The 15,777-nt window shown below is 38.7% G+C and overlaps 1 protein-coding gene across 5 annotated transcripts in view; it reads right to left on the reverse strand.

The window, feature by feature from the left end:
* Positions 1-15,777, reverse strand: part of GRIP1 (glutamate receptor interacting protein 1) — a 220,863-nt gene that overhangs the window by 22,454 nt on the left and 182,632 nt on the right. For all 5 annotated transcript variants that reach the window (XM_062492005.1, XM_062492004.1, XM_062492003.1 and 2 more), the window contains 5 exons: positions 13,044-13,230; positions 11,540-11,685; positions 10,423-10,503; positions 2,918-2,987; positions 2,540-2,685 (listed from right to left, as the gene is read on the reverse strand). In XM_062492005.1, the coding sequence (XP_062347989.1) occupies positions 2,540-2,685; positions 2,918-2,987; positions 10,423-10,503; positions 11,540-11,685; positions 13,044-13,230 (630 nt within the window). The remainder of the gene's footprint in view (positions 1-2,539; positions 2,686-2,917; positions 2,988-10,422; positions 10,504-11,539; positions 11,686-13,043; positions 13,231-15,777) is intronic.

The raw sequence follows: 15,777 nt of genomic DNA on the forward strand, positions 1-15,777 counted from the left end.
GCTAGCATGCCAGCTGCCACTGCACAGCACAACAGTGGCAGCTTTGCTTGCTTAAAGCATTTATGGAACAGCCACAAATCCCTGGGATCTAATGCTGGTAATGTTTACACAGCTGTGGCACCAACACCGTACAAGACTTCAAGGGAAGGATGGAAAGTAACATGCCAAACTAATTGAATATGTAACAGCCAGCACTTGCTAAGGGTTGACACAATACTAACATTTGTCTGCTATAAACACAAAGTGAATAAAAAGTTAGTAGTATCATCAGCAGCTCTTCCATATGAGAGTTGGAAGTCTATGGATCTCAGTGAATGACTGGAAAGAAGACTGGTCCATTATGTGTTTTCTGGTTAGCTGTAGGTCAGAAAATTATTGGCACAAAGTTATGCTGAGCAGAATGTTGGAGCTATCCAAGAACAGGGCATATATGTGGCCTGAATTCACCAGGAAGGCCAGTTCTGCCATGAAAGCAAAGGACAGTGATAATCAAGAAAGGGAGGCAGCCATTAGGTTAATCAGGATTTAAAACTGCTCTCAGTTTGGGAAGCTAGCAAGAAGAAAAGGAAGAGAAGAACTGCTGGAAACATACCTCCATCTGGGGAGAAGATATAACTGAAGTACTATGGTTATGGGTCTCATGTTTTTGAAATGTTCATCTTTCTTTTCCTGTGATGCAATTGTGAGTAATTCTTGGAAAACACATTTAATGAAAGTAGACCCACTGTGCTGCAGTGCTCTGCTCTGCCCACTAGCCTTTTGCTCATCAGAATAACTGACTAGTACAGTGACAAGGGCAAAGAGCAGCAGGATCTGGGGAGCACCTGACATGCATCATCCTGCTGTGGCCTCAGCTGCATGGTGGCTCAGAGGAACACAGCTCTGAGACCCCTACTCCCTGCCTTACCTTCCCCAAAAAAGCATGCAGTGAAAAATAAAAAGGAGTTTAAGTCTTAATCTTATTCTGTGTTTTACAAAACTTTTGGAGTGCTCTACTCCTACTCATCAATTAGCATCAGGCTTTTCTCAGGGAATTATTTTCCTCTGTTGAGTTTGAACAGCACATTTCTTCCTTTGTGAGGAAAAAAAACTCCTTTCACAAGTACATGAATGGGAAATGCACAAAGAATTATTTTAACTGAGATACAGTTTTTGCTACACCTTTGCTACTGTTATGTCATTGTTTCCAAAATATTTTTTTCTTTAACATTTCAGGCAACACTCATTTTAAATTTTGAAGTACTTGAAATCTGCTATAAATATTTTCATTTATGCTTTGACACTCAGTAAACTCTTACAAGAACAATTTGTATCTAGAAGTTTTTTTCAGTAGGTTTCTGAGTTGCTGTCCGGTTACATTTGGATCTGTTCAGTTACACCAATCATGTCTGGATGAAACACTGCAGGTGTGTGAGAATCTTGATATAGATGTATCTTGTAGCTATGAAACAAGCAATGTGAGTGTGTAAAAGAAAACCGTGGTTATAAGGATCACACTGAGTGAAATCTGTACTAGATACCATTGTGTGATATACCTAAGAGAGCAGAGATCTTATTTTCCATGGGTGGAGACTGAAATCCACATTTCAAATATAGCAACAATTTGCACAAGATACTAAAGGCAGCTGCCTTTGCTTTGTATTATAATACTGAGAAGATACTTTGTTTGCTTTCAAAATCAATTAGGAGGATGGAAGAAAAAGGAAAAGGGTCTTCTAGTCCAATTCTAAACACCACTTCAACAGTTGCACCTAATGTCAAATAATGCAGTGTGGCAGATTGTGCCTTTTTGCTGTGAGATCTTATAGAGCTGAAGAGAAGTGACTCTCCAGTTCGTGCTTTTCTGTAACCCTGTAATATAAACACCAGCAGTAATAGTAGATATAACTGTCTCACGTCCTTTGCACTACAGTGCATAACAGAACTCACTTCATTATCTCCAGGTAGAAAGTCTGGTCTTATGGAATCCGCAGTGGGGAAGACACAAGACAATATATTAATAACTTATAACATAGGTGTAAAAAATTATGGCAGGTCCATTATTCCACTGGGCTTATCAGACATGGCTCCTCCATCAGATATCCTGCACAGTGTGTAAAGTACTACTTACCTGTGAGCATGTGAACAGTTGTACCAAAGTCACATTTTTAAAGACAAAGCATGCATTACACCACTTTGCTGAGAACTGAAGCTAACAGTGAATCATTGCTAACAATGACTCCAATCTTGAAAGCAGAGAAAATCCCAATATTCTGGCGAGAAACAGATCAGCTTTACATGGCTGCACCTAAGGGCCAATTGTCTTTTCAGCGAACTGAAGACCTAATTCTGCAGTGCAACTCCTCCAAGCAGTATAGCCAGTGAGAAAATTCAACACTTTATATACCACTAAAATTCTTTTTAGGTGACATTTTCTGATTATCATCAGCATAAATGAGACACATTTAGAAAAAACATTTCACTAAAATTTAAAAGGAAATCCGTTATGCTCTAGAAATCCCAAAAATACACATGAATCTGCAGCAGTCATTGCCAATACCGGAATTATCTTCATCTTTGCGGATCTTTAACTTTACAAGGTCCTCACAGTGCTGAAGGATCTGGACAGCATCTTCCATTGAGCAGTTGTCAAGTCGGATATTATCTATTGCCAGCAACTTATCACCCAGTTCAAGTGTCCCAGTTCTGTGAACAAGCAAACGAACTTACATGAAACTCAAGTAACATTAAAAGAAAGTTATTCTAAAAGGTCTAAACATTATTACAGAAACAAGATGGATTTTTAGGACAATTTTCCAACTTTTCACAAAACATTTTATTAAAAAAAAGCACACAGTCTCTTACATGCTCTCTCTGTTAAACTTGAATTTGGCTGGTTACACACATAAACACATTTTTATTGGGAGCTCTGTCTTACCTGTGAGCAACACTTCCTTTCTTGATATCAGAAATAACCAGAGGGTCTCCTGGTTTTCTACTTGACGGAGCTGTAATCAAGAATATATACAGACATTTGGTTTTGTTTCTAGATATGGAGATGGACTACTTTTGACCATAAACCAATACTTCACACACATTCTTCACTTGTATTTCTCCCTTACCCTTAAATTATCTGAATTTCAGGTACAAACAAATACCAGCAGCATATTGGCAAGACTGGATACTCCTCGAAAACTAGTAGTGACTGGTACAAAGTAAACTTATTCTGATATGTCTGAACTCTGGGTTAGACCAGGACTGAGCCACGTGAAGACACCACAGTACAGCCCCAGTGATCTATCATAAAATGCTGTGCAGCTGTAACACAAAAGGAAGACCTTCTGCCATTACAGTCTTTCAGTGCAACTACTAATGATGATCTTTTGCCAGAATAAATCCTGTTATACTATATCCCTGACCACCAGGGCTGCTCTGGTAAAATAGCTAATGTGGGCTAGTCCACATTCTTTTCATCCACTGCTGTCCCCTTCAGTGCTTAAGGCAGAGGTATGAAGGTAATGAGTCCTGGGTGAGAAGGAGGAATCCACTCCCCAGTAAATTAGGTGCTGTGGCCACACATTCCATTGGGCTGATACACTATTACCAGGTTTGCACAGGTGTACCTTACATCACACTGATGTTTGCTTCACTGTAACTCACTGCTTCCTCTGAAACAACCTGTGCCTCTTTCAATGAGTAACCCTGCCCCTCTGTACTGCTGCTGGATCTTAAGAAATGTGGACTTTCCCCAACTTTGTACTGAGCATACCTACAAGAAGCACTGCAATTCCAATCAGTTAAGGAAAACTCCCACTACTCCTCTCCTTGCACACTTATCTCTTTTCAGAAGAATCTGACATTAATGGTAAATTTTCCTATCTGTCCCTCATGGTTAAAAATATGCTCTGCTCTTCAACCAGGCAGCTGCAATGCCAGGCACTGCAATTCTTTACCAACTTGTGTGAAAGTATTTGACAAGTTTCCCTTGGCCAGGAAACTTGTTTTGCAATTTTGTTTGATCTTCAGTTGCCTAGAAAGCAGTTAAATACACGAGAGGAAGACAATAGTGATCACTGTTTCCAGAGGACTGCTTCTTGAAGTGCTTCACTGAATGCATTATTTTGGAGGGTTTATCCATTTGCTGACAGAAGACTGCAGTGAAGATCTGATATGGCAAGCAGTCAGCTTAGAATTTGAGGGTGATGAAGACACACTGTTACACAGCTGTGTGGCACATGCTGTCTACCTTTGGGAAGAGTATCACCTACAGCTGCTCTGTCCAGGAGGTGCTCCACCTGGTGAACACAGAATGACTTTTGGGACTGTTAACAAAGGGTGAACTGATATTAAAACATTGCCATGTGGTATAATGCTCTCAGCTCTCCTGAAAGCACTAATTAGTTTTGCACATTTAGGTTTCTTCAACTGCCCCACACCATTTCTGCTCTGTGTACTGAGCCCTCAGCATTCTTTCATGGAAGGCACATTTCCATTAGGCTCCCACGCCTGAACTGACAATCACCCAAAAAACTGCCCATATTGGAGGATCACCTACAAAATCCTGATGTCAGTTACTTAAGCAGCTCATGAATCTTCTCTTTGATGCAAAATGACAGATCTTCACCTACAGCAACTACTTGGTAAATTAATAATGACATTTCCAACACAATATGCTAACAGGTCTTGTTAACCTTACCTGCCCTGGCTGAGACAGCCTTTGAATGTCCAAAGGAACTGTTCAAGAACTGCTAAACAGCCATATTTCAAATGCAATGTCTTCAAAGTCCAGAAGACAGACACAGTAGGATTTGAAGAATTTTTAGAAATTTGTTTGAAACAGCATGCTTTCAGGAAATTATTGTGTTGTAATTTCGATAATAGTAATTAACTTTTTGCAAGATACACAATTTTCATAGCTTGTTTCTCATACTTTCATGTTGTGGGTCAAATATATTACAATTACATAATTTACTTGAATCTTTTGGACTCGTTTTATGAATTAGTATCTTGTTAAAATTTTAGAGTATCACTTTGGTGGTTTTTTAATTTATGTTTTTACCCTCTGGGTTGCCTTACTCTGAGGTATTATGCTACCCACTGCAGACTAGGATTTGAGTCTTGAAATACTTTTTATGAAACTGTCTTAAAAAATTACCAGAACTTAAGAAAACAGTCCATTATTGTTGTAAAAAGAAGAGAGGAGGAACAAAAATGAGGGAAAGAGCACAGCTCAAAGAGCAGAGCCACAAAGTACGTATGGATGAAAAGAGTCTGATGCTGCACACAGTTACCACAGTTTCACACTGAGGAAGTGTGAACCAGTGGTATCTTCTGAGTTGTCCTGGTCTATTATTTGGTCTGGACAATTAAAGCCTTTTTGTAGGCACCAAACAGACCTCTGTGTGAAATGAATCCCCCCACACTGAGAAGCAGATATACCACACTTAATTTTGTTATTGTTCAATACTCATGGTATACTTCCTATAAATTATTCAAGTTGTGTTGCAGAGAAAAAAAAATCATTAATTTCCTCCTGAAATTTTGTACCTTTTTTGTACATTACTGTAGCCTAAGATTGCCTCTTAAATACTGGTGAACAGATGCTGTCTCCAGCAATAAGATTGAGTACTATTATCCTGATTTTACAGCTGAGGAAAGGAAACATAGGAAAATTTAGGTCAAAGTATGCCAGTTTTCAGTGAGCAATTTGAGATATCCATGCCTTTATATCTCACAATATTTTGTAGGATATAACAGCTTCTATGGCCAAAATACAACTACTGGCATTTCCAGCAACAGCTGCAGATGAGTAGCATTTGTGTGAGTGCAACCCCATGATCTCAATGTTTATGCATAAAATCAAGCAGCCACCTGTGGAAAATCTCCACCCCCACTCCCAGAACGACCTGTCTCAGCACAAGTCTTTTGCAGAGAAAAGAAAAACCACCCTAATTTCTCCAGGGTAGCATTAAACCACCTTGACCATGAGATCGCCTCCTTTGTCTTTCTGCAGTCCTCCGTCTCATTCATTATGCACCCTCCATCCCTTTTGTTACACACCACTGTTTCATCTCTCCCCAGAGAGCAGAGAAACCAGAGTTCCAGTGGGAAAGCAGTATTTGACCAGTTAATATATCCACACCAATTAATACAAGCTTGAAGTGACACTGTACAGCTTCAAGTCTCCACTTCAGAATTATTTCTGGTTTTAAGAGGTCGTTAAAAATGAAGCACCTTACCACTCACCCATGTTCAACCTTCTTGTTCAAGTCCCAGCAGCCCCTAATCCTGATCACAGCTCAGTCTCTCCCCACATCTGCTGGCTCTCTGTTAGAGCTTTCCACTTGTTTCCTCTCCTTGTCCCATTCCGCTTGTCCAATGATGATCTCATCTTTTCGCCTCCCTGTTCCAGCTGTTAGTCTACCTAATGTTCAGCTTTTGTAGACATCTTAGAGTCTGTATGAATAACTACAAGTGGACTGAAGGGTGCATGAAGTTGTACAGGTACTAAATTTAGTGTTGCAGCTAAATGGCTGCTCCTAAGCAAGTTGTTTGTTCTCTCTCTTTAAATTAATCTGTGATCCTAGGTCTCCATCCCAGGTCTCCATCCTATGCTACCCTGTGCTACTACACTTTCCTGGCCACTTCAAAGTAAGTTCAATAAAGTATTGTCAGTTCTGCGTATCAGCTGCTCTATTATGTTTAAAAACCCCTCAAACAATGCTCCTTTCTTATTTCACTGCTAACTGAACCACCCCACCCTCCCCCCCTTCACAGTGACTTCAACAGATTTTGGGGTGTACATCTCACCCATCACCCAGACAAAAATCACTCAGCTTGACTTCAAACTTCGGAGTTTGATTGAGCTCTGAACAAAGTGGACAAGCAAAAGAAAATGCTCATGTGATGGAAAAATACTTTTTATACTAAATCAGTCCATATCCACAATGCTGGTTTACAGCTACTAGACATTTTTTAAAATAGTGTGATTAATAAATAGATGAAGGAACTTTTAAAAAAATTACACTGATGCAGCCCTTTTTTTCCTTAGGTACTGGTTCATGTGGAGTAGCTGAGAAATCTGTTGATATTTTTCTGTCTCAAAAAGAATTATTTGCAATGTTTCAAAATTAAGTAGAGCTTGTCAGGTAAAATCCCAAAATACAGAGAAGCAAGCTTTAAAGAATAAATTCTCATAGTCAATATATCTGTAGATATTTACAAAGCTTGTATTTCTGATGGAATACAAAAACAGTAACGCAGACTACAGTATAGCTGCTAGTCATAGTGACTCAGAAACTGACGATAGTTTGGGTGAGATTCTGATATTCTTACCAGCTTTGCAGCTTCTTATTCCTTGAGTAGTCCCATTAGCTTCAGAGAGATTATTTATGAAGCAAGGTGCTGCAGTTCATTACCAGTAAGGATATCAGAATCTTACACAAGGAAGAAAAATAGAAAAGGAAAGAAAAAAAAAAAAGTTGTTAACTGCAGTTACCAGAATCCACTAGTAAGTCATATTACTGGACATCATTCAGTGTATTTGAAAAAATAAATAAGTAGTTTATGGAACAGTAGCACTTGCCTCAAAAACCTTTAAATAAGGTTTCTGACTTTAAAAAGAAAAGTCTATATTCATTATATGGTCTAAAGTCAATGGCAATAGCAAATAAATTGAAACAGCTTTGAGTACTACTGGCACTACCTGTAAGTGTTCCTTCTTCTAGGGAATGGTTCTGTCATAAAAGCATAATCACATGCACAGGAACACTCCTGTGCTTTCTTTGGATGATGTAATTTTAAGAACTGAGACCTTCTATTTACTCTAATCAGGTAATTGAGTGTGAAACTAGTGATATGTGAAGCATCAAATATATAGTCAAGCGTATTTGCAAAATATGAAATAAGGTCTTTACTGAGTGTAAGTATCTGTTATTATTAAAATCAGACAGATACTGTAGAGACAAGAGACAAACAATAGGACTGCAATGTGTATGAAGGCAGCAGTGGGCAAAACCAGTATACTGGGAGGTAACTGACATGAAATATCCAAAACTCAGAACCCTGGATTAACATTAACAATGCTGCTCATGAAGCTTTCTTCTGTCCTGCTTTTAAGGGGTTATGCTATCTAAGGGGATTTAATTTTTTCTCTTCTTTTTTTTCTCGCATTAATAAATCTCGAAATACGGAAAATCTCTTCTCCTATTGCAAGTTATGTTTCTCAAAGACCATGAATTAGGTTAATTGTCTTTAGTGCTGTGTGTCAATTCAGATGTGCCTTCAATAAAGCACCTGGTTGCAACTCTACGCAAGCACTCTTGGTGTTCATTACCAAGGAAAACAATTCCAAGAAAGAGTAATAAATTCTTCAAAGATTTCTGACTACTAAGAGCTGACCTAGAAGAACTCCTGGACTTAAAAACAGACAAATGCTCACATGCCAGCCCAAAGTGAAGTTGCATTTCCCACCTGACAAAAAATGTCTCTTGTCTGTCAGATTAGCTGATTTCCTGACTTTCTCATACAAATCCCAAACGGTGTTTCTCTGGAATGTTTTAATAGCACTTTCTCATTCACCATTAACACTACTGACTTGAGAAAGAAGAGGATGAAACAGCTCTCCAGCACTTTTAAGAGATCAAGCCCACAAGTGAATACATCTGACCACCTCCATCCCCCCTGCTTAAGACATACCAACTCTGTCAAGTTTCCCCTAGTATTTGTTTCTTAAAAGAAATTATTTAGCTTTCTGAAAATATCAGTAATATATGGCATGCTGATGTGCTAAATTGCCCTGACAGAAATTTCACGAAATGAATATAAAGTGCTTATATTCTTCAAATCATACTGCCTTATTTAAAAATGAATTAGGTAAAACAGAGCAAAACACTGAAAAGAAAGCATGAAATACATCAATTCAAGACTTCCACCATTATTAAAATAAACCCTTTAAAACCATGTAAAATAATTATTTCCTAGATAAATTTCATATGCATTAAATACTGTTAATGAGATTATTATATACAACAGATAATTTAAATATTAAAGATACTGCGGTACATTCACAAGAGCAGAGCTAAGACCAACCACATGTTACTCTGATAACATAAAGCAGTAATTTCATAAAGTACTAAGTTTTGGAAATAATTCCAGATCAGTAAGGCATGCAAAGTTTGGAAGAGGAGTGCTAAATACTAAATCCCAAAAATATTAGCCTTCCATTAAAAGTTTATTCCTACAGACTAAAAAGGTAGATGTCTGTATTCCAAGTAACAACACAAATCAAATTACTAGGAAGACGGTATTTTTTCAATAACCTTACAAACCTTTACCAGTCCTAAGAATAACATCTAAATAGAACAGCCTCGCTCCAGGTTTTCTCATTTCTCAATATTTTTATTTGCACAGATACATGTAAACCTATGATTTTGCTTCAAGCATCACATCACGCCTTACAGAGTCTAACAGTTACTCATTCAAGCAACACAAACAGGCCTGCAGTGTCTCTCACTTGTTCCTGAGATATAATCCTTAGCACTGAGATCCCTGCTGTACTTTTGATTAACCATATTCCTCTGTGCTGGCAAAAGCTTTGAGAATAAAAGTCAAAGCACAGTTTTCCCCCAAGACACATGAATAACTCCAAAGAAAGACTAACAGCCTACGAAAGGCCACAGCCATAAAACAATGCTAATTCTGATGACACCAGATTCTGCAGTGTCAAGCCCATTAACTTTTATATGGATTGTTTTTCCTTCCGTCAAGAGCTGAACTCAGTACAGCAGAGTTTACCTGGTCAAAATCCAGTTCTAATGCATTGTTGTACTGTCTTCTCACAAAATAAGCATAGAAACGCTTTTAATTTTAAAATTAAATTTCAGAATTTTGAGAAACAGAGTGATGCAGGCCCTTGTGACCTTCTTCAGCCATCTCTGCAATCCCTAGTGAAAGGGGATTTTGCTATGACCCATATGTTCACGACTGCCCACAGGCTCTAGAGACTGAGGATGTATCTGGGCTCTGAAGCAGAAAAAAACCCTGTGCATGTGGGTCCTCATGTCTGTGAGACCCTTGTGTTCAGTAGGGTTCTGTTCAAGAGCCTGTGAGAGACCGTGACAGGCACTGCTTTAAACTTCACAGCTATGGAAATACTTTTGCATGCGCTGAATTCTGCTGATTTTTTTCTTAATAAATAATTTAATAGGAGTTAAATATGTACTATACATGAAGCAATAAGTCAAACATTAGATTTGGGAAACTTCTGGCTTTGTTAACAACTTGAAGGGGAGTATAAACACGTTACAGAACAGTATCTCAAAAGATAAAAAGCAGTAAAAGACACTAGAAAAAGGAAAAAGAAATGTGAGTTCACAGCTACAAGATCTACCACCTGCAGATTATCCCATAAATGTGGTATGAAAAACAAGCACTTTCACTTACAACTTATGGTGATGCCAAGTTCCACATTATGCTTCTTTGGTAGTTTCACATGAAACGTTCCACTGCTTGGTATAACTGATTCTATTAAAAAAATATTTAAAATGTTAGGTAATTTATAAGGCGCAGCAGCTCCATGACCATGGAACTAAACGTGTAAGTTGATGAAAGCACATCAGAGTCACAAGGCAGGGATGAAACATGGGTGTAAAAAGAACGAAGTATGATTTATTAACTCTACTGGTAATTTCACGGTAACTCAATTTTTTTAAAGCTTTAACTGAATTTGTGGAGATTGCATGGGCCAGGAGCCAGCTGAGATTGCAGGTTTTTAGCTCGTATGCAAGTTCTGTGAGCTCAAGAGAAAATTTTACTGCTGGCAGACAGCTTTTAATTAAAAGGACATGAGATTGAGTAGTAAGGATTTCTGACCTTTATTGCTGTAGGACTAACACTTATTTTTAACTGTCCACTAAGGTAACTGCCATGGGTTTAACACCTAGTGGGAAGAAAAGGAATCCAGTGGTGCACACATATAATGTGTACTTGTTTGATATACACAGTTTGTGATTTCATGGGTATATTCTGTATGCTTAAACACATTACAGAAAAAAGGAATGTCATTAGTAATAATACGCACCAGAAAAATTAACAATGATTCCTTTGGACTTTATTAATTCAATTTCTATTATTTTATTTAAAGATACTGTAAGTGAAGCACCTCAAGAGGTTGGGGTTTTTTTTTTTTGTTTATCCAGCTTTTTTAGAACTTTTTTGTCTTGCAAAACATTTCATTATTTGGCCTTTAGATTTGTCTGTATTTAGCAGAACATTTCTACCTCAGGCTAGAAAAATGTCAGGAAATAACTCAGAGGAGAGACAGTCACCAGATCTTACTACAGGACCTGTCATTTCTATTTGCTTTCTGAAGTAGACTGCAGTAAGGCTGTGTGAAATGAGAAAGCTGCACAAAAAAACCACGTTTCAAATAAGTCACTTGAAAACTGAATGGTGTAGATGTGAGAAAAAAACCCTCTACCTCAGATGCCTAACACTTGCAATGTACTTGGGATTTATTCCTACATTTTTCTTGCAAGACAGAATAACAGGACATTCATACCTGCAACATCAAATTCTATTTCCAAAGTGACCTTGTTGGTGATAGAGGAGTCTCTGAGCAGTTGATTGGCCTCATCAAATGTGCTGTCTTCTGTTGGGACACCATTTATTGACACTATTCTGTCTCCTATTTGCAGCACCCCACACCTTGGTACAAAACGGTACAAAACAATCATCAGATGTGCATGTTACCAGAACTAGCAGTCTCATAAAAACACAGAATGATTTAGGCTGGAAAAATCCTTTAAGATCACTGGCCCTACCATTAACCCAGCACTCATAAGTCCACCCTTTCCTTGTGGAATTGCAATGTTTACATGTCCTTTAAATACCTCCAGGGACTGAGTCTGAACTATTTCCTTAGGTAGCCTGTACCAGTCCTTGACAACCTTTCTCAGTGAAGAAATGTTTCCTAATATCCAATCTAAACCTCCCCTGGCACAACTTGAGGTCATTTCATCTTGTCCTGCTGCGTGTTATCTGGGAGAAGATACCAATCCCCACCTAACTACATCCTGTTTTCAGATATTTGTGGGGAGCTATAAGGTTCCCCTCGAGCTTTCTTACCTCCAGATTAAACATCCCCAGCTCCCTCAGCTGCTCCCTGTTAGAGCTGTGCTCCAGCCCCTTCACCAGCTCCACTGCCATTCTCTGGACAAACTCCAGCCCCTCAATGTCCTTCATATAAGGAGGGGCCCAGAACTGGACACAGGACTTGAGGTGCAGCCTCACCAGTGCCAAGCACAGGGACATGATCCCTGCCCTGGTCTGGCTGGCCACACAGTTCCTGATAATAAGCCTGATCAAACACATTCAACCAGACCTTGAAGGACAATTGTGGCATAGCAGCTCAACAGTCTACCTAGGCACAGAAGCTTCTGCCCCTCTGCACCATGACACTACCAAGCACTCCAAGTATAGGTCGTGCCCTCTAGGTGCTGGGACCCAGGAAGAAGGGTTTTCAGGCTTCCACCCCACCCATGGACATCATCTGTGCCTCTGACCCTGGGTTGCAGATGAAATGGCAGCTGGTGCTTCTCTGTGCAACTGCTATCATTCTTACCACATGATTAAATACATATGTAAGCATTAAAGCATAATTGATATACTTAGTGAGTAAAAAATTCTGTATTCCCTAGGATTTGTTTCTGTACCAAAACTGAACAAAGCTGGATATAACTTTCCTCCTGCCACACTCAAGTATCATTATTTTGACTTCACTGATTTTTCTGATTAGTTTTTTTTTGTTGTTGTTGTTGTTTCGCAAGACTGTAGCTTCCAGCCCCCTTCTGGAGGACTCTGTATGGTCAGAACACTGGTGCTTGTCATTCATTCATAGCTGATCAAGTGCATGAAACACCACTGTCAGAACAGAAGGTGTATTACTTGCCCCACTCCATTGAGCAAAGCCCTGCAATTCATCACAAACTGAAAGACAGCAACAAGCCCAAAGGACCCAAGGAACGCTCACCAAATGTATTTAGCAGTCAATTAAAGAGCCTCACCTTTCTGCCGGGCTGTCAGCCTCGATATAGGAAATGAGAGGTGGAGAAGACAAGGTCTCGGTAGCGAACACGCTACCCTGGAGCTGTATCCCAAACCCCACTATGGGGTCAGCTGTCAGCACTACTTCTGTGGTTTCTGTGTGGACGACCTGCCCAGCCAAACCAACAGTGCTAGAGGCTAAAGACACTATAAAACAGAGCAGACCAGGAGGAAACACATTCATATACAGCAGAAGTTCCATTGCCTTTTGAGAAAATTGATCTTTACAATAAATTCAGCCAATGAAACATCTCATTTAAAGTCAATTTAGGTTAAAGTTTATGAATTATGTATAAACAGTTATGACATATATGATAATAGAAAACATCTGGTAGTATGCTGGAATGCAAAAATATAGTTCTTTTTCTGAGTAAACATGTTTGATATGTTCCCACTCCAAAAAATCTCAGGATATCCTTGAATTGCTTGCCTTGAGTCACAGATCTGCAGAACTTTAATAGGAACTATGGGAAATGGAGGCACAAGCCCAGCTGTTATTCAGGCAGATTCCCCTACTGAACATCTCTCAGCAATGCATTGTCATTAGCAACAAAGCACATGGACCAGGCTTGCTTGCAAGAAGTAAGGCTGCCTTCCTCTTGTACATGCTAAGTGTAAGTCAGCAATTTGTTAGGCTAACTGGATAATGTAAGGAAGTTGAACAAACCACTATTTTGGCAACCAGCATATCTTAAAGGATTGTGAGAAAAAAAGTTCTGTGGGGTCTTCTCAAAGCCACTGGGGGACCATTCTATGAGAAACTCAGACAGCTACTTCTGTTCTCCTGCTTTTCTCACACTTTTTCTGAATGGCTGCAGTACAAAACAAATCAAGACAAAAACAACACTGAGATTCAATACAATTACTGATGAAAGGAGGAGACTGCAACTTCGCTTCCTGGATCTCTGTCTAAATGTTTATTGTATTATTGTTTGAATTCCCCCAGCAACTAATTATTGCCTTTCATTATGTCATACACAAAAAGCTGGAGTTTTTCAATTCCTGTTCAGTAATGATGATCCCTCCAAGCCCAAGGATTTTGAATGGTTTTGTGTTATCAATCTATGTCATTACCTCTCCACCTCTAATTTCCTTCAAAACCCTTTTCTGCCTGCAGTAGCTGCTAAGAATTAGGCAAAATTTCAAGGTTTATTTGAGAGATAAGTTTACCTGTGCATTTTCTTCCTCTTAGGTGTGGGGAAAAAAAATTTGACATTATCCATAGTATTAGCAAAACTGTACAAAGATGCCAGAGGTTACGTAAGTATTTTCCCATATTATGGGGTTGCAAGCATTTTTGCTCTGTATCAGTTCGTGTAAATCTGATTGATGTGGCACAATTGGCAATGACAGTTCTTTGCAAAATTTTCACTTGCCAAAAACCTCAGAAGTTTCTGTTTTCTCCCAGCAAAGCTCCTTCCCACTCTAAAACCATCTTTCCCAAATTACTGTGAATTCTTCCTCAATACTTGTTTTAAGTTTCTGTTGTAAGAATTGTGCATTATTTCAGATACTCAATAGCTTCCTTCTTACTGTTGCTTTTATCTGCACTCAAAAAGACATGCTTATACACAAATGCAAATACTAAAAATCTGTTCTAAGAAACTTCTTACAACTTAGCATTTACTGCGTGTGAGAAATAGGTTTCTCCAGCCCTCACTTCTGCAAAGGCTGAAATATAACAAAACCAAATAAATTAATATAATACCTAAGACACCTTCTAGAAGCACCTTTATTTAGGGCATCCAAGCTCAGAAAAGTTCAATTTTCCCTTTTTAAAAGGTCATATAACAATTACTTGTTAGCTTCACCTCCATCTCCCATTGCTGATGTCTCTATTCCCCCATTAGAGCAGTTACCCAGCTGATTCTGTAAACTTTTTACTCTTCTTATAACGTCCTACCAGGAACCTAAATGTCTCATAAAATTTATTTCAACTTTTAGGACAGTACAAGTTTTAACTTACATTGGGAAATTAAGTCACTATCTGTGGGATTTAAAATTCACTCTGATAAACCTTTTGATGATGTCAAACTTAGGTATGACAATTAGGAACTCCTTCTACTCTGAAAGAAAATTAAAGAGAAACAAGAACAAAAAAAACCCAAAAAAACCAAAGCCCAGAGATGAAAATATCCTCTCCTAATCATGTGACAATAGCTATCTCCTAAGACTCCATAAAATGTCACAGGTACCCAAACCCATGATTTAGAGCATGCTGGGGTTTGTAATTCAACAGTAACTGTAGCAAGAAACACTGACATTTTTTGGCTCCTTGATAGATTAGAATTTTGACAGGCCAGGAAGCAGCAATGTCAATTTAAAAAGGGGACATGGATGGGTATGTCTGTAGTTCCAGTGAACAATGGTTGCTATTGCTAGGGGTACATTCCAGCATACTTGTATAGTTCTCATCTAACTCTTAGCAACATTCCTGGGGGCTGGTTTGCTATATGCTCTGTAATTATGTAAATTATGATCTTGAATTTGAAGATCAGGTACTCGTTACTTTTATGCTGGCAGTTATATGAGAAGCAGAACAAGATGTGTTTCAAGGTGCATATATGGATTATTGTGCCTCCAGTCTCCCACTCTGACCCACAAGAAATTGAAAAATGTTTGCAATTCCTCCTGATAGCTGTTGAGAAAAGAGCACTCATGCATGCCTAAAATCCTCTCAAATTTCTACCAGAT

Source organism: Cinclus cinclus, chromosome 4, assembly GCF_963662255.1.
Source record: "Cinclus cinclus chromosome 4, bCinCin1.1, whole genome shotgun sequence".
Lineage (NCBI taxonomy): Eukaryota > Metazoa > Chordata > Aves > Passeriformes > Cinclidae > Cinclus > Cinclus cinclus.